At 45.3% G+C, this 22,697-nt stretch overlaps 1 protein-coding gene across 1 annotated transcript in view; it reads left to right on the forward strand.

Annotated features, from left to right (window-relative positions):
- GALNT1 (polypeptide N-acetylgalactosaminyltransferase 1) overlaps positions 1-22,697 on the forward strand; it is a 664,945-nt gene that overhangs the window by 480,400 nt on the left and 161,848 nt on the right. Inside the window, exon 6 of the mRNA XM_078687736.1 lies at positions 21,587-21,757. Within this exon, the coding sequence (XP_078543862.1) occupies positions 21,587-21,757 (171 nt within the window). The remainder of the gene's footprint in view (positions 1-21,586; positions 21,758-22,697) is intronic.

The following is a 22,697-nucleotide window of genomic DNA, read 5'->3' on the forward strand; positions in this document are numbered from 1 at the left end:
GTGCCGTGAACACCTGCAGAAGTTAAATCAATGCACTTGCAGTATCAGCCTTGTGTATATCTACTTCTTTACTTATCTTTACTAAAATCCCTTTTTGGTTTTAGCCCCCTTTCCTATCAACCCACTCAGTTATTGGCTTGGCAGGCATGGCAGACCGAATTTAGAATTACTCCAAAAACAACCCAATTTCTGTATTTATCCACATTTAAAAAATAAATACAGACACGAACATAAATGTTTTCAGTCTGTATTTATCTGTAAAAATCAGTCAAAACGGAAAACAGGGAGCCCTAGTTATGGTCAACCAGGTACACTGGGACGGGGCGTGGCTAACCGCCAAGCATGGCGGACACAGTGTGACCGAGCTCCGCGGCCGGGCCACTGAAATCCTGTCCCAATTCTTCTAGATCGGCGATACTGACACCCAAAAATTGAAGTGGGTGCTCTGCTGTGACCCCGCGAGCCCCTGGCTGAGTCATGGTGTTCCGGGGCATCAACGTATCTGCTGGGGGCGACGAAAACTGGGCAGGCGGGCGGGGCCTGCACGAGCCGCAGGCCTGCACGGACGAAGCAGGGGGAGAGCTGGGGCGGCTGTTGTGTCCGGCGTGGACCCGGCAGAGGTCGTGAGGACTACATCCAACCCCCCGTGCATGCATGGTGCATAGGGAGACCGGGGTGTCGAACCTGTGCACCGCAAGACTTGGTGTGGCACGGAGACCGACGGGGCTGACGACGGACCCCTCCCCCATCCACTGTGGCGTTCTCAGAAGTGCGGCGGCCCCAGTCTTACTGCCCTGGAGGACGGCAGAGATCCAGCCGAAGGTACGCTGAACCCTGCGTGACCTAGCCCAAGGGGAGGAAGCTCCAAGATAGCGGTGCGCCTTGGTGTTGCTGGGAACCCTTGGAGGTGCAATTCAATGGTCCACACGAGTTCCAGGGCCCCATTGACGTAACGAGGTGCGCCACAGAAGCCCCGCATGGGCATGGGTGAGGAGGGACCAGAGGAATACACCAGAGGCAGGCTGGCAGTGTTACCGTAACAAATGTACGCAAGTAGCAGACCTTTTCCCGCCCCCCACTGGGCAGGCCCATGCAGGTATCCTGAGGCCCTGAACACTGCCTGTTATAAGAGTCGACTGCACAGCGCGAGTGATTGGTGCATAGCCGGGGGACCCCCACTATCCATGAACAACAGCCAGAGGTTGGGGTATAGACTTTGCACAGGGACAGCTGCAGGGCGCCTTGACTGGCTCTGCCCGCTGGCGGAGTAGGCGTAGGAGCAACGACCAGTCAGTTGCTGTGAGACCAGCGCGAAGTGGCGGCGAGGAGCGTCTAGAGGACCTGTTGGGACGGCTGTGCACTTGCGGCTGGAAGGTTGCAGACTGTTGAGGCCAGCTGTGTGGGTAGAGCTCCACCTGCAGCCTGTGGCCCCCTTGGAAGACCCCTACCCCCGGCTGGGTGCATTGCAGTACAACAGAAGAGAGGTGAGGCCTACTGGAAGCGCCGGAGTCTACTCTCAGTGACCATTGGATGGTAAGTGCACTGAAGACTACCACCTGGTGTCTACAAGGGGGGGGGATCTCCCTAGAGTGTCGAGTACTGTAAATGCCAGGCCCCCGCAGGATAAGGACCTACAAGAGCAGCGAGTGCTGGTATATCGGAGGGTCGTGTCCTGGACGGCCTGCTGGGGGATTCGCCCAACTACGGGGCCTGAACACTCGCTGTTGACGTTGTGGAGGTGCCCCCGGAAAAGATCGTTGGGGGTTTCAGAATGCTTCAGGTTGCAAGCCCGGCCAGTTGCGACACTTAGTGGCCACGAGCCTCCTAACCCCGCCACAGATTGAACTTGCCACCCTGACTTCTGTGGGGACTGACTGAGCTCATTACTAGTAGCCTAGCGCGTAACCCATTACTACCCTGCCACGAGAGCGGCACGCTGATAATCTGTACAATGGGGTGCCCCAGGGGGAAAATTGCAGACCCTAACAACGTCGAAACGCAACCTCTGGACGACACAGAGCTCCCCACACAAATGACTAACACTATCCCGGAAAAGTTGGATCTTAAACTACAAGAAGTGAGGGACTCGAGAAAAGCTATCGAGCAACAAACAGGAACCCTGACCACCGGGTTCACCCTTTTGAAGGCGGACCACACTAAACTTGCTTCCACGGTCAAAGACAACAAATTAGCGCTGGCAGAATTGCTACCGCAACACAAAGAACAACTTCAACAACTCAAGCAGCAGGTAGCGGGGCTCCAGGACAGAGCGGATGATGCAGAAGGTAGGGTCAGACGCAACAACATCCGCGTCATTGGCCTGCTGGAGAGATGCGAAGGGTCCAACGCAACTGCATTCATGGAACAATAGTTCAGAGACCACGTGGCCCCGGAGGGTCTTTCAAGTTTCTTTTGCGTCTAAAGGGTGCATAGGATCCCTACCGGCAGGCCGACGTTGGGTGCCACACCCCTCCCTCTGATCGTCAAAATACTGAACTACGCAGACAGGGATATACTGCTGCAGAAAGCCAGAGAATTGTCCCACATGCAATACAAAAACCAGAGGGTGTCGCTAAACCCTAATTAAACTGTCCTGGTGCAACGAAAGCGTTCTCAATACCAGGAAATTAAGACTAAACTCAGAGCACTGGACATCAAATATGCATTGTTGTTTCTGTCTAGATTAAAGTGATTCATGAGCAGTTGACACAGTTCTTTAATACCCCGGAGGACGCGGAGGAATGGCTGGAGGTCATGTTTCCACCGTCGGGGTCCAGGCCCCCTTTGCAGAGTACATCTAGCGCACCGAGACCCAAGAGGAGCTGGCGGCTGCGGCGCCGCACGCTGAACACGATGCCCAAAAACAGGAATCCCCTGCCGGACCTGGAACAGAAAGGTTGTGCGGAAGCGCTGCTGACTGCCAACATGTTTTGAGAACGTGCACATCAGATATCCTTGTAATCTTCTGAGGAACACACCGCACATTCAGACTCTGACCAAAGCATGACTTTATTCAGTGGCATCACTCAGCAAACTGCAGTAGGTTTTATAGGGTAGGACGGAACCGGGGTGGCGGGGAAGGATCATCATAAGTGCTGCACCCCACCAGTATGTATTATTTATGTAACCAGAGAGTATCCTCTGTTCAGAAACACTGATCTAAATAATTAACTAATATAAAACGGTCCGGGCCGTGTAGAGCTCGCATTGTCTTCGTTCAAGTAGCTAACTAGCTAGGACCACTTACCCCAATGGTGAAAGTAATGTCTTCATTGTTTACTGTTAACATTGTTATATGTATGGTTTGGACCAGCACAGTTGTAATGCTGGACTGAGTATTTTATGATAAAGTTCGACAGTTGGCACAACCTTGCACAACCCACCCTTCTACTCTATACACTGACGACCTACTCTCACTGGATATCTACGGACCACCGACGCATCACACTTTTACACATGCAGGATAGTCACACAATAATTACCTGGAACATGAGGGGACTCGGGTCCATAAATAAAAGAAATAGAATTAATGCGCAGCTAAACTGGCGACACGCGCACATAGTTTTTATGCAGGAGTCCCACCTCACTACGACGAGGCAGCCAAATTCCATACGAAATGGAAGGGCCAAGTTTTCTCTACTTCTTATTCTGCCTTTGCCCGAGGTGCCTCCATCTGGCTTAGGAATGGGGTTCCTTTCAAAGTGTTAGAGCAACGGACAGATCCACTGGGGAGATATATTTTAGTCCGGGGAACCTTAGATGGCACACACGTAGTGTTGGGGAGCATATATGCCCCTACCTTTGAGCAGGATAGATTTCTGTTGAGCCTTAACCCCGTACTTGCGTCCTGGGCGGCATATCCATGGATTCTGGGTGGAGACTATAATGCAGTTCTAGATATTGGTAATCCCCCTACCATTGTGGGCATTCTTCTCAGTTTTATTGAACCTTTCTGTCATAGGCTTGCAAAATCTGTAAACCTCCCTCCACCAATATTGCTCGACCAATGAGTTATCTATCAACCTTGAGAAAATAAAGGTAGTCATATTTGTCAAAAAGATAATCAAGAAAAAGACTGGGCTATGGGGAAGCCCAGTGGGTAAAAGTCGAAACTACAAGAACTTGGGTATATGGCTTTACGACCGATGGTCCCAATGACTGCATGTAAGTATACTGAAAGCAAGGGTGGCGTCACAAATCTCAGCTGTCTAAGTCCTGGCAACTAAATTGCAAAGTACAACCTGGCAGCCACTGTGTACAGCGATAAAGGAAAAGTTCCCACCAATGTAAACACAAGCCTGGAAATCGTCGCTGTAAAATGTGCAAGCTTCTTGAAAATTGCCCTGAGCAAAGTCTTCCACCTCATTTTCCTACTTCCACAAAACACCTCCGGCTCAAATCAGACTAGAATTTGGACTCCAGGATCAAGAACTGGTAAAAGTGGGTTCTTTTCTCAAATATGCATCCTGGTTGAGGCAGGCACACCCAAACTCACTATAAACCTTGTTATGACTATAACTTTTATCGGACACACCCCCAAATCCAGATTCTTGGTCGGAGTAAATAGGGGCATCTGTCAAAGTTATCAAAAAAGCCTACCTCACCAGACTTTCAAGCTAGCACTGAACAAACAAATCAAGCAGCTCTCCTGGTGCGAAGATAAAGCAAAATTTAGACTCTGCAGCCATGCATAAATGACCAATACATACAATGCACCAACACCACGCTGTCCCACATGGATGCCTACTTCAATCAATCAGGATTTTTTAAAGTGCACTACTCACCCGTGAGGGTCCCAAGGCGCTTGGGGGTGGGGGTTGGGGAGGTGCAGCTCAGGATAAGTCGAAGAGCCAAGTCTTGAGGCTCTTCCTGAAGGTGTGCAACGCCATAGACAATTTTTATAAAAGGGTCCTAAAGGATCTAGATGATCATGATCTCAAAAAGTAGAAGACTAACAAATTTCTGCAGCACAACTTAAATTCTGGAGAAAAACGGGCATTGAAAGACCTAGGCGAAGACCATACCATATTGAGATTAGAGAAGCAGATAAAGGGGGCAATGTGGTTGTCATGGACAGGGTAGACTGTAATCAGGAAATCGAGTCCCATTTAAATGACACTACTTGTTATGAAGAAATTGCATACAATCCCATGTGTCCCCTTTGCACTTTGATCAATAAACAGTTAGTTACTTGGCATACACAGGGTTTGCTTGATGAGGATGAGCTGGCCTATTTGAAGGTTTTCCGACCTATCCTATCCTGTACACTCTACCAAAGATGCACAAAAATCAGCCTTTCCCACCAGGCAGGCCGATTGTGTCGGGCATAGATGGTCCGACGGAAAGATTATCCGAATATGTGGATCTTTTCATTGGCCCTCTGGTACGCACAATGGCCAGCTATATTCAGGATTCTAAACATATTCTAGGGATTCTTTCAGACCTACCATGGCAACCTGATTTGTTACTGGCGACCGTCGATGTGGTGGCCCTGTACACCAGTATACAACCTGATAAGGGATTGAAGGCCATCACACGTTTGCTACATAATAGACCTGCCTCTCAGTGGTTGCATAATGAAATGCTGATTGGCATGATGAAAATCATACTTGAGAACAATTTCTTTATTTTTAATGACACGTGGTACAAGCAAACGAAAGGTGTTGCCATGGGATCCAAGTTTTCACCCTCCTTTGCCAACCTGTTCATGGGTTGCCTGGAAATGGATTGGATCTGGGGCAGGGAGGGTGCAATTTGGATCAACCAAATAATTTACTGGGGCAGGTATATCAATGACTGCCTGTTGGTATGGTATGGCACTGAGAGTGAACTACAACAATTCAGTGACCATCTTAATACCAATGATTATGGCATTCAGTTCACTATGGAATACAGTACCACCAGCATCAGTTTCTTAGACATCGAACTATACATCAAGAATGACAAACTGAATAGCCGTCTTTACAGAAAGGGCACTTCCTGCAATTCGGTTCTTCATGCGGGTAGCATCTATCCTGCACACCAGATTAGTTCTATACCATTTGATGAATACATGAGGGCTAGACGCAATTGCAGCGATGACCAAGAATTTCACCAATGTGTAAAAGACATGGAGCAAAGATTTCATAAGAGGCTACTGCAAGACCATTTTAAATAAAGCAGCTAAGAGAATAAGTAAAGTCAAAAGAGAAGACACTCTTAAAACCAAGCCTCTTAAATCAGAGGGTGAGACACCTGTACACATGATCACAGAATGCAATGGTCTGAACCTTGTTTTAAGAAAAAGTATGAGTAAACACTGGGGTTTATTACGTGCGGATAGTGTATTAGCGCAAAGTATTCCTGCACGTCCATTGATAACATTCAGACGAGGCAGAACTTTATGTACTAGATTAAGTCCTTCTCTGCCTAAAACACAGCATCCTGGCTCCTGGTTGACTCCGCATACCATAGGTTTCCATAAACGTGGGTTCTGTGGGATGTGTAAGTGGGCACAACACAAAGGTAAAACTTTCACCAGCCCTAGCAATAGAGAATTTGTAATTAGAAATAACATCAACTGCACTTCCAGATATGTTGTCTGTTATTGTGTGCAAATGTGGAAAAAGGTATGTAGGTAGTACGATCAGACCTCTAAAAGAAAGAATTGCAGAACATGTGAGGACAATCAAGCAAGGTGATGTTAGATACCCAGTCGCCACACACGCAGCTCTGTGTCCCGCACAAAGTACACACAAGGAGTTTACCTTCTTTGGTATTGAGAGAATTGACCAACACCCCGGAGGAGGGAACAGGGAACTCCACTTGCGCAGAACCAAAGCAATGTGGTTTATGCGTCTGCAGTCGGTTCAACATAAGTTGAACTGTGATTCAGAAATGCAATACTTTCTAGGACATTAATTTAGCATTTCTAATTATGCAGTAACTGCAGAGGAGTTGCATGGATGAGTTTAATAATATACAGTACAATTAGTTGTGACATTTATTCATTTGAGAAAGTTATGCTTTGGATACAACTAAAACTGTGTTCTGTATCCTAATGAATGTAGAATACAATATGATATGACTACATACCATGTGTTCAACTCTACTTGTGTAACTCCAAATGTAAATCTGATCGTACAGTTTTGATAATATCAAACTTGATGTCAATAAATTTAGTTGTGAATATGTAACATTTTGTGTACACTAACATAGGTCAATGTTGTCACTACTCTTGAATGACCACTGGTGTTTGTGTTTTCTCTCACTAGCTACCTATATGAAATACGAACAGCTGTACTTATTTTGAAAGGTAGAGGGCTTTATCAACATACTTAAGATACTCATCATTCTTAAATTGCTCTCGGGTACTCAGGCCTTTATGACACCATCTCACTTCTATTTTACGATGTTGTGGTGGTATACCATGGAAATAATTTCCGTTTTCTCCCCTTTTTCTCTAGTGCACTTACTTCTCCCAGTACTCGGATTAGGTTTCAATTGTATATATAGAACATATATTTTTTCTTTTAAACCGATCTCTTGACGTTCGACTGCTCTTTTCTACATACCGAGTAAGATCACGTGGTGTGGTTTTACATCATACTCTTATAGCTGGCGATAGTTGAAACAAATAGATGTCTTTCCCAAGAGCAAATTTCTCTTTGTGTGTTACAATACCCATTTCCAGGGTTTAATATTACACTAATTTCAATTGCCACTAATATTTCTTGACAATAATTTCAAGCTGTGGTTTACTTTTTCTAGATAGTACAATTTACGTCACTTTAGTATGCATAATAGGGGCTTGCAGCCTTATAGTTCCGCGTTTAGTGTTCAATATAGGAAACATTATACGCGGTCTAGTTTCTCTACCAAAAGAATCCCTGTTTTGTCATACGCGCTCCACCTTATCTACATCTCAATGGTAATCCAGGTTTTTTTCTTTGAATCATTCAGTCCATATTTCTTCGTTATTTTTTCATGTAGGAATAGACTCGTTGTCTCTTCACTTCCGTGTTTCCATTTTCTAAATACCGGAAATAATGGACGCGGTCTAATGTCTCTATCGCCCCCCTTTAAACGGACGTTACCTCATCTCCAGTTCTTTCGTGTTTCCCAGCATCCGGGCAGCTTGTACGAACGCCGAGACACGGGGTCTCACATATCTTGATGTAAGTAACCATGAGCATTACGGGCCCCGCTTTTTAGAATATAGAATAATGTTATGGCCCTTTTTACCTTAATCGACCTCTTGGTATTTATGAATTAAATCGTTTTTTTGTTCTGAAAAAAGGATCTTGACACCATTGCATGACTCGAGGGGTTTGACTACTATCTTTCACAACGCGACTGGGAGTGGTTCTAAACTTGCTTTTCCATTATGGGTGTTGAGGGTTTATGAACCACAGACCTTTATAGTTGTGTTTTCATTTTTTGTAGACTTGCAGTAAGACATACCCGTCCTTCTTAGACCCCTGATCGGCGTTATCCGTGCCCACTGATTAATTTTCAGGTGGGTTCCTTAACGGTGGGAGGTGGTGTGTCTTCCCCCCTTAGTGTTCGTGTGATTTCTAATTTTAGCTGGCATTATAATATTCGACCTTTGTCCATTTTCTCATATTTTTTCCACACAGTGGATTAATGTGACGGTTGATTCCTGATAGATACACTCACCTTTCTGATTTGAATCTGGTCATTGAACTTGGAAGTAATAACTTTTAATAGGTATTGCCCATCAGATACAATTTTTGCACGCTCTTTCAAACCTTTGAAAAAAATGTTTTTAATTTTCGGTTGATATTCTCTTATGGCTTTCCTTCCTTCTTTTCCAAGCTGATTACCTCGCATCTTCATTGTTTTTACGGTTGCATCTTCTACCAACTCAGACCCCGACCGGGTTGGAATTATCACCGGTCTTGGGGTAAGTCTTTTGGAGTGGTATTTACCAACCCTAGCGTGTGTTTTTTCACCTGGTCATTCTTAGAATCTCATCAACTGATTTATATATTTTTTCATTCTTTTTTCTCTATAGATTATCCATACCATCTATTATGACTTGGGTATGTGTCTCGCATGTCATTTGACATTAATTACGATGAGTCACTTTCTTCTTTTTAAGGTAGCACGAATGAGTATGGGTGTGTTTGCACACTGTGTAACACGCACAAGTCTATCCAAATGTTTGTTTATAAGATTCAGGGGAAAAAAACAATTTTTTGTTGTTGTTTAGATTATTCAAAATCCTTGAGTGAATTTTGTACAAAGATTCATCCACTAAAAGTGTCATTCTTTGAGCACTGATGATCCCACTATTCCTCTCTGTCGACACAGTTCTCTGTTGCATGATCTTTTCCTCAGGTTTCTACTGATGCTATTTGTATTCTACAACTGGTCATTATGTTTCTCCTGCGGGATTGTATAATGTATATGTTGGCTTACTGAGTAAGCTTCTTTTGTTCTAATTCCTGCCCTGAAGAGTCAGAGTTGACGGTTCTTTGATGAAACACGTGTCGGCTGGTGTCTATGCAAATAAGCATTAAAAGCAACAAGAAAAGACGTGGCGATTTCTTGTATATCCGTTCATTACATTTACATACTTTATATTGTGATTTGATGTGTGCACAGGTCCTTAGTTATTGTTGTATAGGTTTGGAGTCCCAGACACTACCTTGGGGGTTATTAGGGTCACCCCTTTTCTGTTAGCACCATATTACTCAATCATATGTCGACCTGACAGCCAGTTATTCTGCAGAGCGCAAGTATTCCCTTTATACTGAAAAACCCTTTTCTATGGATACGAGCATCTGATGTTGACTGGGAACTTGTTCCAGGCCTTTGCTGCAAGGTAGGATAAGGCTCTTCCACCTGCTCTGGTTCTGCGGATGTGTGGGGTCTCTGCCAGAGGGAGGTCAGCAGAGCAGAGGTTCCTTTTGGGTACGTGGAAGGGAGACACTTTCGTTGAGATATTTGGGTCCAATGTTGAGGGATGTGTAGGCGTGGGTGAGTAGCTTAAAGGTTACTCTCCTCGATGGGGAGCCAGTGGAGGTCTCGTAGGTGCTGGGACATATGCTTATGTTGTGGGGTACAGAGGACAAGTCTGGTTGCGATGTTCTGTATGGTTTGGAGCTTGTGTAGCAGGGACTTGCTTATTCCGGCGTAGAGCGCATTACTGTTGTTCAGTCTGCTGGTTATGAGTGTGTGGGTTGACAGTCTTTTCTGCATTCGGGGGAGATCAACTTGAAGGTCTTGCGGAGGGAGGTAGGAGTCTAGAATGATGCAGAGGTTTCGGGCTTGGTCTGTCTGAGTGGGTGGTTTTCCGAGGGCGGCGGCCCACCAGTTGTCCCAGGCGATGGAGGAGGGTCCAAGGACGAGGACCTCCGTCTTCTCCGAGTGGAGTTTTAGGCAACTGTTGCTCATACAGGCCGTGACGTCTTTAATTCCTTCCTGGAAGCTGAGTCTGGTTTCTTCGGGGTTCTTCTTGAGGGAGAGGATGAGCTGGGTGACGTCGGCATAGGATACTATGTTGAGCCCATGCTGTCTAATGATGGCGGCGAGGGGGGCCATGTAGATGTTGAAGAGCGTGGGGCTGAGCGAGGATCCTTGGGGTACTCCGCAGTTGATCTCTGTGGGTTCAGAGAGGAAGGGTGGGAGTCTGATCCTTTGGGTTCTGCCGGCGAGATAGGAGCAGATCCAGTCAAGGGCGGTTTCCCGTATGCCGGCGTCATTGAGTCTGGCAGCAATGGTGCGGTGGGAGACAGTGTCGAAGGCTGCGGAGAGGTCTAGTAGGATGAGGGCCGCGGTGTGGCCCTGGCAGAGTAGCATGCAGATGTCATCGGTGGCTGCTAGGAGGGCGGTCTCGTTGCTGTGGTTGCTGCTGAATCCAGACTGGGAGGAGTCGAGAATGGCGTTCTCTTCGATGGATGTGGTCAGCTGGGTGTTGTCGAATCTCTCGGTGACTTTGGCTGCGAAGGGAAGGAGAGAGATGGCCGGTAGTTTTTCAGGTCTTGAGGTACCTAAGAAAGCATATAAAAATAAAAGTGCTCCAAGCAAGATTGCAGCTTCTTCCTCCACGCAACACTGTTCCAAAATGGCACCAACCTACAGCGGACAACGAGTGTTGGCTTAGCCAATATCCTCGCGAAGACTTGCTGCACATACTATGCATGTGCTCAGTTTTATTACCTTGGCACAAAATCGGTCTTCAAAACATCTTCAAATCAAATGGGATCAGATCTTGCCGGCAAGCAATTTTGTTCTGCCTGAAGAGTTTGACTCTACAAAACATGGCATCGTAAAATTTCTTTTAGAAGTGGACTCGCTCATCAAACAGTCCACAACCGAATCCACTGGAACCTGAACAGAGCACGTATATAACCCACTTTTATGACAGGTCTCCCACCCCCATTTATTACTGGATCGAAAATTGATAAATGCCAAGTGCGCTGCACTTTGGAAACTCATCGCACTTTAAGCATGTCAAATATTATGCACTTTGTTACTTGCATCAAAACAAAGGGACAATCTCGGAATGCATACCGCTAGGACTGTCTTAGACTCAGTAGGATACATGCCTCCATCGCATACCATCTCGATCGGAAGCACAGCACACAGCACTTAATTTTTGTTGTTTTTTGGCAATTACATTTTTTTGCTCTATGAAGATTGAAAACTTTTTTTAACATCTTTCTATTTTTCAGTGCTTGATGTAATGAATGTGCTTTTTTTTAACTCCTTTTAGTAGTTGATTGCAATGCTTTTTATTAATCGCGCATATAAAGTACTTCCATTTCATGAATCCTTGTTGGTTACCAGTAGTGTTTCTTTTGGATTCAAATATACAGCTCCAAGGAACCTTGGGGCAACAGACACGCTTTTAATACGTATTTTTTTTTCAAGTTTGAGTTTATTGAAAACCAGAGGAAAAATTGACTACAATATAATGGTAAGATAATAAAACTCAGTTGATATTAAAAAAAAAAAAGTGGATTAAGGGCTACGAAAGAGATACTGGTAACAATAAACCAAATAGGAGTATAGGAAGGGTACAGGGAGAAGGGGGAAGGGATACATAATTTGATATGAAAATTGGAAAAGAGACTATTGCAGTTTAACACTGTGTGCAGAATAAATATACAATATATAAACAGTACAATAAAATTAGAGCATCAAAAACTGCAAAAGACAACAAGGTGTAATCACGGTGGCTTCTGTACATCGTCCGATATGTTGACAACCTTTGTAGAGGAAACATGCAGAGAAGCACACCAAGATAGGTATGTGATGAGTGGAAACACCAAGGAGTATAGAGGGAAAAACAAAACTACGGCGCCCTCCACTCAATACATCATTACACAGCCAATGCCGTAGTTTCTGAGGCAGTTCTCAATTCTTGATCTGTAGACAATACTGGATAAACCACAGGTGCTTCCAGGAAAACTCTAACCTTTAGATACTTTCAAATTGTCTCAGTCTAATGCCTTAATAAAATAGCCCCTCTCTGATCCATATACATTGAAACAGCACATAACCCGCAAACATTTAACAAAAATGAAAAAAGGTGGAGAAAGAGAGATGGCACCTCACGGGCGCACCTCCAATGGGACCCCTGGTTGGTACTCACCAGGATGGCCCTGTTCTCATCATTGGTGCCATCAAGCCTTAACGGAAACGTGTCTAAACCCAGGATGGGGAGACAGTGAATGGTGCAATGGACACAACTTATATGTGACAAAACTTACGACATTAGACATGTAATATACAACATATAAGTTACTGTGCAACTAGAACCAAAAAAACTTTACTCGTGTTCTATTCTTTGTTGCAAACAGTATACACTTAAACATAAACATAAAAAAGAGGGATGTGAATACTACCCATCGATTCACACCCTACTTACAGGTTTTGTGAATTTTAAGCCATAACCTGCCCCAGCTTTTAATATGTTTTGATGTAATATTTAACGTAAAACTTGAAATGACGCTTTCTTCTTCGAAGGGCCATCGAGCTCTTAACACCCTGCACTTCTGAACATTATATGCTAATTCTCCCTAAATACTACTCCGTGCATGCTTTTCTGTTTTTCGCTCTAGTTCTGTATGATTTTGCACCTCCGCCAAAAAATTCATTGTGTTTGTGCTTGCCTGTGTTTTGGTCTCACTCCAGGCACGACTAGATTGGACTTCTGTGTTTTTGGATTACCTATTGTGGAGTGCTCGTTGCATAAAAACATATAAGATCTTCATGTCAGGCATGTTAGTATCTTGCATTTTTTACACATATATAATCTAAGGGGCTCTTCTTCCAGTAATTATTCATTCTAATTTAAGTAGAGTTTGTGCAGTACGTGTGGCTTTCCAGCGCCATATGCAAATTGGGGCGATTTCTATAGCAGCCACATGGAACCTCTACCTTGCTTTTTTACTTATCTGCTTATTTCTTCACCCAGTGCAGTGTTCTGCAGTATTGTCTTTTAGTCTGCTGGGATATATTTCCCATGGATAGGTATTTGAAAGCAATCCAAAGTTACACAGACGTCACTAATTGCACTGGCTCTAATTTAATGACTTGTCTGACGTGCAGCTTTTTTTCTGGACTAGTCATCTGAGGATGATTGGCTTGTGTAAATATAGTGTTTACGCAGTGACACTCCTATTTGGAACATCTGTGAGCATAGTGTTTAGCATTCCCATAGTGCAGCATCTCATGCAGCGTGTTCTTGCAATTACATAGCTGCCGCAACCAGATTCTAACATTTTACTTGCCACCCAGTGCCTTCTTCACCTGCAGTGCCATGCTCCACAGATTTATTGGATCCTATGCTATGGTTTCTGATGGATACTTGTAACTGCAGATCCATCAGCTTGTGAATATCCCCGGGCTCGATCCTTAAACTCAAAAAGCAGACTTCGTTCCACTCTGGAAGTGACAAATGGAGCTGCATACAAAAGCCACCCATGTGCACTGACTTCCGCTTCCCTTAAATTCCAGTGTGCAGGGGACCATGTCACCCCATAAGACTACTGGGTTTAAATCTTGAAGGGGCTGTCTCAAACAGCTGTCTGTTACTGATCCTCATGAGGTTTGCCTCTGGTGTTTGGATTCAGCGCTCATCTCCGAGGCCTGCGATGACTGCGCTCAGATGAATCTGAAATAAATCCAAGAATGTGAAGCAAAAGTCTATGTGGCAAAATACAGCAAGAGCCCATGCAGGTCCTACTCCCGGTCAAAGTGAAGAGTGCAGACCCATTAGCACTCTCATTGCCTAAGTCGTTCCCACCTCAGATCATCTTCATGGTAGAAGACTTTGGGTAATTCCTTAAAAATACACAAGAAGTCCAAGCAGGACTCAGCCGCTTCCCGCCACTCTAGATCTCCAGCAAGCATGTGTGAGAGGGAGTCATTGTGCCTCCTGGTCTCGCACACATTCCATTGTAGAGCTGATTCCATCCTAGGTCTCAATGCACCCTGAGTTTCTTGGTCATTTGGACGCCCCAGTAGCTTGTACCCTTTAGAGACAGCATGCTACACATCTTGGGTATTTTTCTAGCTCTTTCAGGTCTCCAAGGATCCGCAGGGCCCTCCAGTTGGATTCCCGTCTGCAGATGTGTCCTCTGTGCTGCCTGTGTACACTATGGGTCCGATGCCAAAATTTGTGCTGGTTCTTCGGCCATCAATGCTGGCACCGGCGTTTCTGGGGGAAGAGTCTATAACCTATTGTGTTATCCGACTCCGAGCAAAATTCATCTTGACTGAGACTACACCTCAATGCCAATGTGGTGGAACCAATACTCAATCCCTCTGATGCAGACACTATACCATTATCGTGCAGATGCGCACAGACAACAGCCCAACTTTTTGGCTTGGACTCCAACCAGAGCCAGCCTTATTGAGATGACAGTAAGTGTAATGGGGACCAGTTTGCCCCACCCTATGAAAGTGGATACTGTAGATAGACCTCCAGGATGCCAGCGGATTGGATACCTGCCAGCTACTGTGTTGGTTTCTTATTCATAACCATCATCTGAGGGAAAGTACATCCTTAGCCACGTCATTAGGAGAGTTACTTAGGCCCTTCACCTCCCCCTCCCCATATATGGAGGTAAAAGCTAATGTTCTTACTGAGGTCTTTCAGCCTGACCATGCACCAACCAAACCTATTATGCCCTTTAATGAGGCCCTCAATGATGCTGAGTTTTCAAATGTATAGAAATGTGTTTACGCATTTATTTTCATCGACAAGGCTTGTCCTGAGGTCAGTCTGCATCTTCTGACTCTTGGGTTGCTGTACCAATGCACTATGAGACATTTGTGAGATCTTACAGGCTGTTCCAGAAACCTTAGAAGCATCCCTGGCCCAAACCAATCATGATTGCTGAAATGTGGATACATTTGTCATCTGATCAGGCCTAGACACCACTGATTGTCTAAGTAGCATTGTTGGGACAAGTGTGGTGCTTCAGTTCAGCCCCGTGCATGGATGAGATTCACAAGCTTCTCATCCAAGCCTCCCTTATGAACATGCTCCTTGAAGGAAGTGGACTCAGCCATGGAGCCTTTTATAGAGCACCCAGCCATGCAAGACCTATTTGAGCTCTCTGTTACCATTTGGGCAATCCCCAAATAGTTTCACCCTTTTTAAGGATGTGCCAGAGTCTTAGCTTATTAGCAGCATCTGGCCCGCCGCCTCACAACAGGCCTCCCAGCCCTTTAGAGATCGGGGTTGTGGCCCCAACATACCTCGATCAAGCCATCAGTGGCACCTGGTGTCACTGCCCTCCACCCTCCAGCAGCCACTGCAAAACCTCTTTTTGGACCCTTAACGGCACACAGCTATCCTGTAGGATGCCAGGTCAGCCACTTCGTTCAGAGGTCGCAGAGCATCACATCCAACAAGTGGGTCCTTCAACTTGTTAAACAGGGCTGCACCCTGCCATTCCTTTCGACCCGCCACCTAAATGAGAGAAGCTTTTGGAGGCCCATAAGCCTGTTTTGTGCCAGAACGTGCAGGCTGTTTAGTCAAAGGAGCCATGGACCGTCTCCGAAGTGGGGACTGGATGTTATTCCTGCTTCTTCCTTGTGCCTAAGAAGGACAGAGGCCTTCTTCCTATTTTGGATCTTTGCTTTCTCTATACTTTCCTGAGAAGACCAATTCAGAATGCTCACGCGGTTCCAGGTTCTGTCTGCTTGGATCCTGGTGACTGAATAGTGACGTTGGACCTGCAGGATGCCTATTTTCATATTCTTGTCCTGCAGGTCCACCAGCCCTACCTGCAGTTCAAGGTTGCCCAAGCACTTCTAGTTTGCTGTGCTCCCTTTCAGGCTCACCACTGCCCCTCAGGTGTACACCAAGGTGATGCCTCTGGTCACTGCCCATCTAAGGAAGTCGGTGATACCAGTGAATGCAGAGGCTTCCTTTCATCATGTGTACAGTGTGCTTATGGGCCTTCCCTCTGGATCAGTGAGTCCAGGACATTTGAGCTATGATTCCGATGTTTCAGACTCTGTCCTGGGTTTCAATGAGCATGGCTCTGAGGCTCCTTGGTCTCCTGTATCCTCCTCGCAGACCATGTCAGATGGCATGTGAGTTGTACAGTGGAATCTGAAGTCTTAAAGGGTCCAGCACTAGGAAAAATTATCATATTCCATTTATATTTTGCAGGAGACTGCAAAAGACCTGCAGTGCGGACTGCTAGACCGCAACTGGACCAGCTCCCTACCCCATTCAGAGTTGACAGTGGGGATGGACGCATCACTACTGGGGTGGAGAGGCCATCTCGGAGAGGTGGAGATAACAGGACACTAGTCTCTGGCGCAGACCCACCTCAACATCCGGTTGCGGGAATTGTGGACAATTTGCTAGGCATTGAAGATCTTCCTGCCAACCATCAAAGAGGGGCTGGTGCAAGTTATCACTGGCAACACCACCACCATGTGGTACTGCAGTAAACAGGGCCTGGTGGTGTCCTGATTTCTGTGCTATGAGGCTCTGCTCCTCTGGAACTTGTTGAGCCTTCAGGGCGCCTCTCTAGTAGTCAACCTCTGGCGGGATCGGACACCAGGGCAGACTAACTCGGCCAACGCTTAACAGATTGCTAATGGAGGTGGCATAGGGCATCTTCCAGGAATAGGGAGAGGCCTGGCTCGATCTCTTCCTCGTCATCAAAAAACCTTTTTTGTCAACACTTTTGCACAATGGTGTTCCCTAGGAGGCACTTTCTCAGAGATGCATTCCAATTAGAGTGGAGGATGGGACTCCTGTATGCCTCCCCCCCCATGCTGAAAAAGATCAAGAATGATCAGACCCAAATCGCCTTAATGGCTTCTGAGTAGTCCAGGAGAGTGTTGTACCTGAAATAGCTGGGCAGGAGCTTCTGTCCTCTGATTAGGGTCCTCTTTCAAAGCATCTTCTGTCTCAGGGCAGGGTCTTGCATCTTGCACTACCTGCACCTTCATATGAGAAGATTGAGTCGCTGCAGTTGATATCCTATGATCTCCCTTCCAAATGCAATGTAATTTCGACAGCCAGGAGCCTTTCAATGAAATACCTGTATGCCAGACACTGAGAAGTTTGTGGCATGGTGGAGCACCCACCAGAAGTACCCATTGCAAGCAACCAGTTGGATGTCTTAGTCATTTCATCTTTGGCCCAGCAAGGTCTTGCAGTGGGCACTGTTGGCACTCTTGCCCTTTTTTGCTCTTGCTGGACCAGCTGTCCTTGTTAAAATCCTATGTTGTGATGTGTTTGCTCAAATGTTTGTAACATATGTTTCTGCCAAAGTCCTTTATGATGCCCAGTGAGACTTAAATTTGGTTCTCAGTTTCCCAATGTGTACCCAATTAGAACCAATGCACAGTAGTCCATTGAGTCATTTTAGGAAGTCTTGCTTTTTACTTTCAATACTGTCAATTTGTTCTACCCACTCAGTACTGTTTGCTGGAATTAAAGGTTTAGAATTCCTCCTTTCAGGAAATAGTTTTTTTTTCTCTGGGGGCAAACATTGGTGCTCTTGCGATGGGTAGTGATGTCTGTTAATAGTGTTATGTGCCATCCGGTTTCACAACTTGGCTCAGTTTGTGTTTAGCCTAATATCTAGGTGAGAGTTGTGCACAGACCTAGGTATGAGCCGAAAGTTGTGTAAAATGGTCATATTGTATGCAAGCTGGGTAGTTAGCTGTTACCGAGATGAAAACCAGGTGACTGCTAGGCCAAAATGTACATTCAGGGAGACCAGCTATGTTAAACTTTTGCTAACAAATGTCTGCAGCCTGTCAAGTTAAATCATCCTTCATCTGTGAATTTCAGCCTTCAAAAACCAAATTGCAGCCTTGAAACACTACTCCAAGCCCCATGCTTGCAGAACAGAAAATAAAACCAATTATTTGTGCTGTATTTTCACATAGTGCAGTCCCCTTCAAATCCTATGGGGTATTTTTAGCTTACGACCTGAAAAGTGTATGGAGCACATTTGCTATCCGTGAGAAAGCTTTTGTAAACAAAAAAAGCTTAAATGAGGCTTTGAGCCTGCCTTTTACTTACCATTGGTTGGCACTCTCGTTATCTTTCTTCTTATTGGTCAGTGACTTCCTGAGCTTACACCTGGGCTTCAAGTTTCTGTCCCTGCAGTGGAGCATGGACCAACTACAGTTTCCTGTCTGCAGCCAGTGTCGTTACGCTGGCTGCAGACTTTTTTTTTTTTATGTACTCTCGAGGAGCGCATGTCTCTGCTGTACGTATCCCGCCCTCCCCCAAGTCTCTTGGTATCTTTCCCCACCCCACCTACTACCCATTTGTTAGTGCATCACCCCATCCCACACGCTGTCTGTTCTTGCTTCTCCCTCCCTCTTCCGCCAGACCTCCCTCATGTGGCTTGTTAAGCCCTTAACCACAGGCGTAATTCCCCTCCTGTGCTGGGGGAGGAGGGCCGCGCCCGGCGCTGCAGTGCTCATGACGAGCCATCTCGTCATGAGGCACAATGCAGCTGTGCTCATGTCGAGCTGGGCTCGTCATGACTCCGCCCACTCCCATAGAGCGTCCGCACAGGTGTGGAATTCACCTCACGGGGGAGTGGCGCGGCTGTTATGACGAGCCCAGCTCGTGATGAGCACAGCTCCACTGTGCCTCATGACGAGCTGGGCTCGTCATCAGCAAGCAAGGGACCTGCCAAATGGCTATCGCAGAGCTATTTGGCTTTGTCAATGTTTTTTGAAGACGTTGCGTGCTGTACTGTAAGCTATGTTGCACAGCACTGGCTACTGTGCAACATTGCTTACATTACACCAAGTGAGCACTACGACATAAGCAGTGCTGGCCCGCACCATAGTACTTTGTTTTTATGTACTTTCAGCAATGTTGCACAGCAGTCCGCACTGCGTTTTTATGCAGAATGCCCTGCACATTGGGGCCCACAGTTCTGGCCCAGGGAGCTGGGACCCCCCCCCCCGCCCCAGCCAGTTCGGCAAAGAGCCTTGGGGTGATCATCGATGCGGAGCTCTCCCTTAAGGCCCAGGTAGGGGCTGTGATTTCCTCCAGCATGTTCCAGCTGCGCAAAATCCGCAATATTGCCCACTTTCTCTCGCACGAGGCCCTGGTACAGGTTGTGATCGCCTTGGTGCTATCCCGCCTCGACTTTTCGAACTCCCTATACTTTGGACTCCCACAATCACTCCTTCGCCGCCTCCAAATTGTACAAAATCAGGCAGCCAGACTCATTCATAAAACCCCAAAGTGGCAATCTGCTAAACCTCTCCTGCATAAACTGCACTGGTTACCGATTGAACAAAGGGCAGCCTTCAAGATCGGCTGTCTGACGTTCAAAGCTCTTCATGGCACCTACCCTAACTTCCTTAAAACCTTAATCGCGGAGCACCGCCCGGTGCGTAATCTGCGGTCTGCTCACCTCCACTTGCTGGTCGCCCCCACAATAAAACTCAAAAAGTTTGGCGGTCGAAGGTTTGCCCATTCAGCACCCAAATTGTGGAATCCCCTCCCTCTGTCAGTCAAATCAACCTGCTCCCTACTGAACTTTAGGAAGCTCTTCAAAACCAGGCTCTTTACTTAAGCCGGTTAGACTGCCTCTCCGCAATCTCTGCACCCCTTAGCGCCAGGAAACTTATGGTGTCAGTGCGCTTTACAAATTTCCCTTAACATAACATAACATACCGCTACTCATTGGTAACAACTGCGGATTGTTCATTGACCTATTGTAGGTGATACTATTTACAATTGGCAAGAGACAGTGGTCAACTTCTTCTTAAGGTGGAATCTATATATAAAAGATGTTCTATAACGATAAAGAAAATTGAGCTGCACATGGAAATGAAAAACAATTTATTTTTTTGTCAGAAAACAGATGTTTGCCTATTCAGAAAAGCAAGTTCTTCAAAACATGTAACATTAATTGACTTATTACATCCCGAAGAGGCCGTAGATCTGAAATCTGTATTTTCCAAAAATATATCGACATTATTTCAAATACAAAAAGCTTTATTTCGGCAGCTTCTGTCTTAAAAGCACCACACAAAACAGGCTAAACACATACATCACAAAATACATGTATGAATTAAGCATATAAAACTGTCAGTAAAACGTTATCTACGTTTGTCACTTTTGTCATATTCCCTGCAAGAGGGTACGTACGCCCTGGCCCCTCATCATGGGTTAGTCAGTCCACTTCTTCCAGTTCATCGAAGTGAATATGGACAGGTACATTATAAAACCCATTGTGACATTGCAAGCCATTTGATGGAAGTTTAGAGCTAGGACTGAAACCCTCACAGTGGCAGGGGATGGATGAGCCTGCCTGGTAAGTAAACCAGGTTTCTAAAGGTAACCCAAGGGCAAAAGACCCCTTTCTGTGGCTGCACCTCCTCACTCAGCGGCTTTCGAACCAGATATGGACCTTTAAAATTAATGATTGCACAATCCCCAGGGCGATCTGCCTGGTGTGGCCTGGCCCATCCACCCCACCCTGCTTGGGTGCCATTTTGATAGAAAAGTTCATATATCTGACATAATTTATTGCAATTGTAGTAACATTTCCTTGATGTCATTATCAAGTATCTCCAAAATGTTGTTGCTTAAAATGACATCTCGCTTTGTATAAACAGTATAATGGGAGTTCTCCTCATGGCTCACAGTGATCTGTAATACGGCCTGTACATAATCACTTTTGAGAGCATGACTTGAGAGTAATCATGATCTATTGCGTGATTTAAATGACGACAGTCCCACTTTGGCTAGTTGGTAGTCCTCCAAAATCGTTGCAGTGATGAGTGTTAGTGGTACATGGTGCTCCAATGATTTTGGCATAAATAAAATCTGTAGCGAAAATAGTGTTTTTTTCTCATAACACACCAAGTGCTGCCTTAATTAGTAACTTTCTTTTGAGAATTACTTTACTTACTTACCTATCTTGTGATTTGTTTCCTGTTTGAATGTATTTATACACATTTAAGTCTAATCAAAACATAAGTCCTGATTAGAAAACCAAGTACGTGAAAATGCAAAATCAGTATTTGAGGTTATCTTCGGCATCCAAAAACCTGATTTGTGCTCGTCAGTTTTTCTAGTTTTATCAACCTATGCCCTTTACTCTCTTTACAGGAAAACCGTTGTTTGCCCCATTATTGATGTTATCAGTGATGATACGTTTGAGTATATGGCAGGCTCGGACATGACATATGGTGGGTTCAACTGGAAATTGAATTTCCGCTGGTATCCTGTACCCCAGAGAGAAATGGACAGGAGGAAAGGAGATAGAACTCTACCAGTCAGGTAAGGAGCTGACCATTACCTCTGCTGAATTATTCCCATGCTGGTTTTGATCTTTGCCACTCAACTCAGCAATGTAGAACCAGTTTTTGTTGGCTTGCATTTCATTTTTTATTGCTATTATTTCATAAATACGATAAAATATTGTCCATACCTGGGCTACACAATACTAATTGATTTTGAAGAGAGTAACATATGTAATGGCATTGGTAATTAACCTAATTCTACTTACTGAAGTCCTAAACCTGTGGGCTAGTTCACCAAGTTTTAAATCGTACATAAAGAGCATTTTTGATAAGGGAAGGACCGAGGAAGGGTCGAACTGGGACAGAACATGGGCCCGGGGACCACAATAAAAGTGGCCCCATTAGTGAATTATATAGGTAAAAAAGAGGCCCATGTTTGCAAATTGGGGCAACTTTGAACTTGCATTAGCACTATGTATACATACGTGTTTTACAATGTAAGGAAGACTATATGGATTTGTGCTTGGTGCAGGTAATGTTTATTCCAATATCAGGGAACAGTAAACACGGCCCCCAGCAGACCTAAAAACAGGCCCATAAACAGCAAGAAAACCGACCCACACACTGGCCTGTCCGAATAGCCTGCCGGTCACTGCCTGAATGCAATATAGGCCGGTTCGACCCTGGACAGTGGGAAATGAAACCCCAAACACTCTGTAATTTAGTGTTATCAGTATCTAGTGGTATCCACTTTACCACTGTGGATTCTTATAGAAGTTCAGGAAATCATCCCTCACAACTTGAAATGTTACCATGTTGTTAGTGTGCAGAGTAGATCTTGTAAGCACGTAAGTAATCAGTCTTTTTTCAAGTTAGTCAATATCTAATTTTCCTACAATCACTGTTGTAATAATCCATAGGTTTTTCCTAAGTTTAGCAGATCTTTTTTTTCGGATCTTTGAATGTTAATAACCTTC

The sequence above is a fragment of the Lissotriton helveticus genome, chromosome 4_1, assembly GCF_964261635.1.
Source record: "Lissotriton helveticus chromosome 4_1, aLisHel1.1, whole genome shotgun sequence".
Lineage (NCBI taxonomy): Eukaryota > Metazoa > Chordata > Amphibia > Caudata > Salamandridae > Lissotriton > Lissotriton helveticus.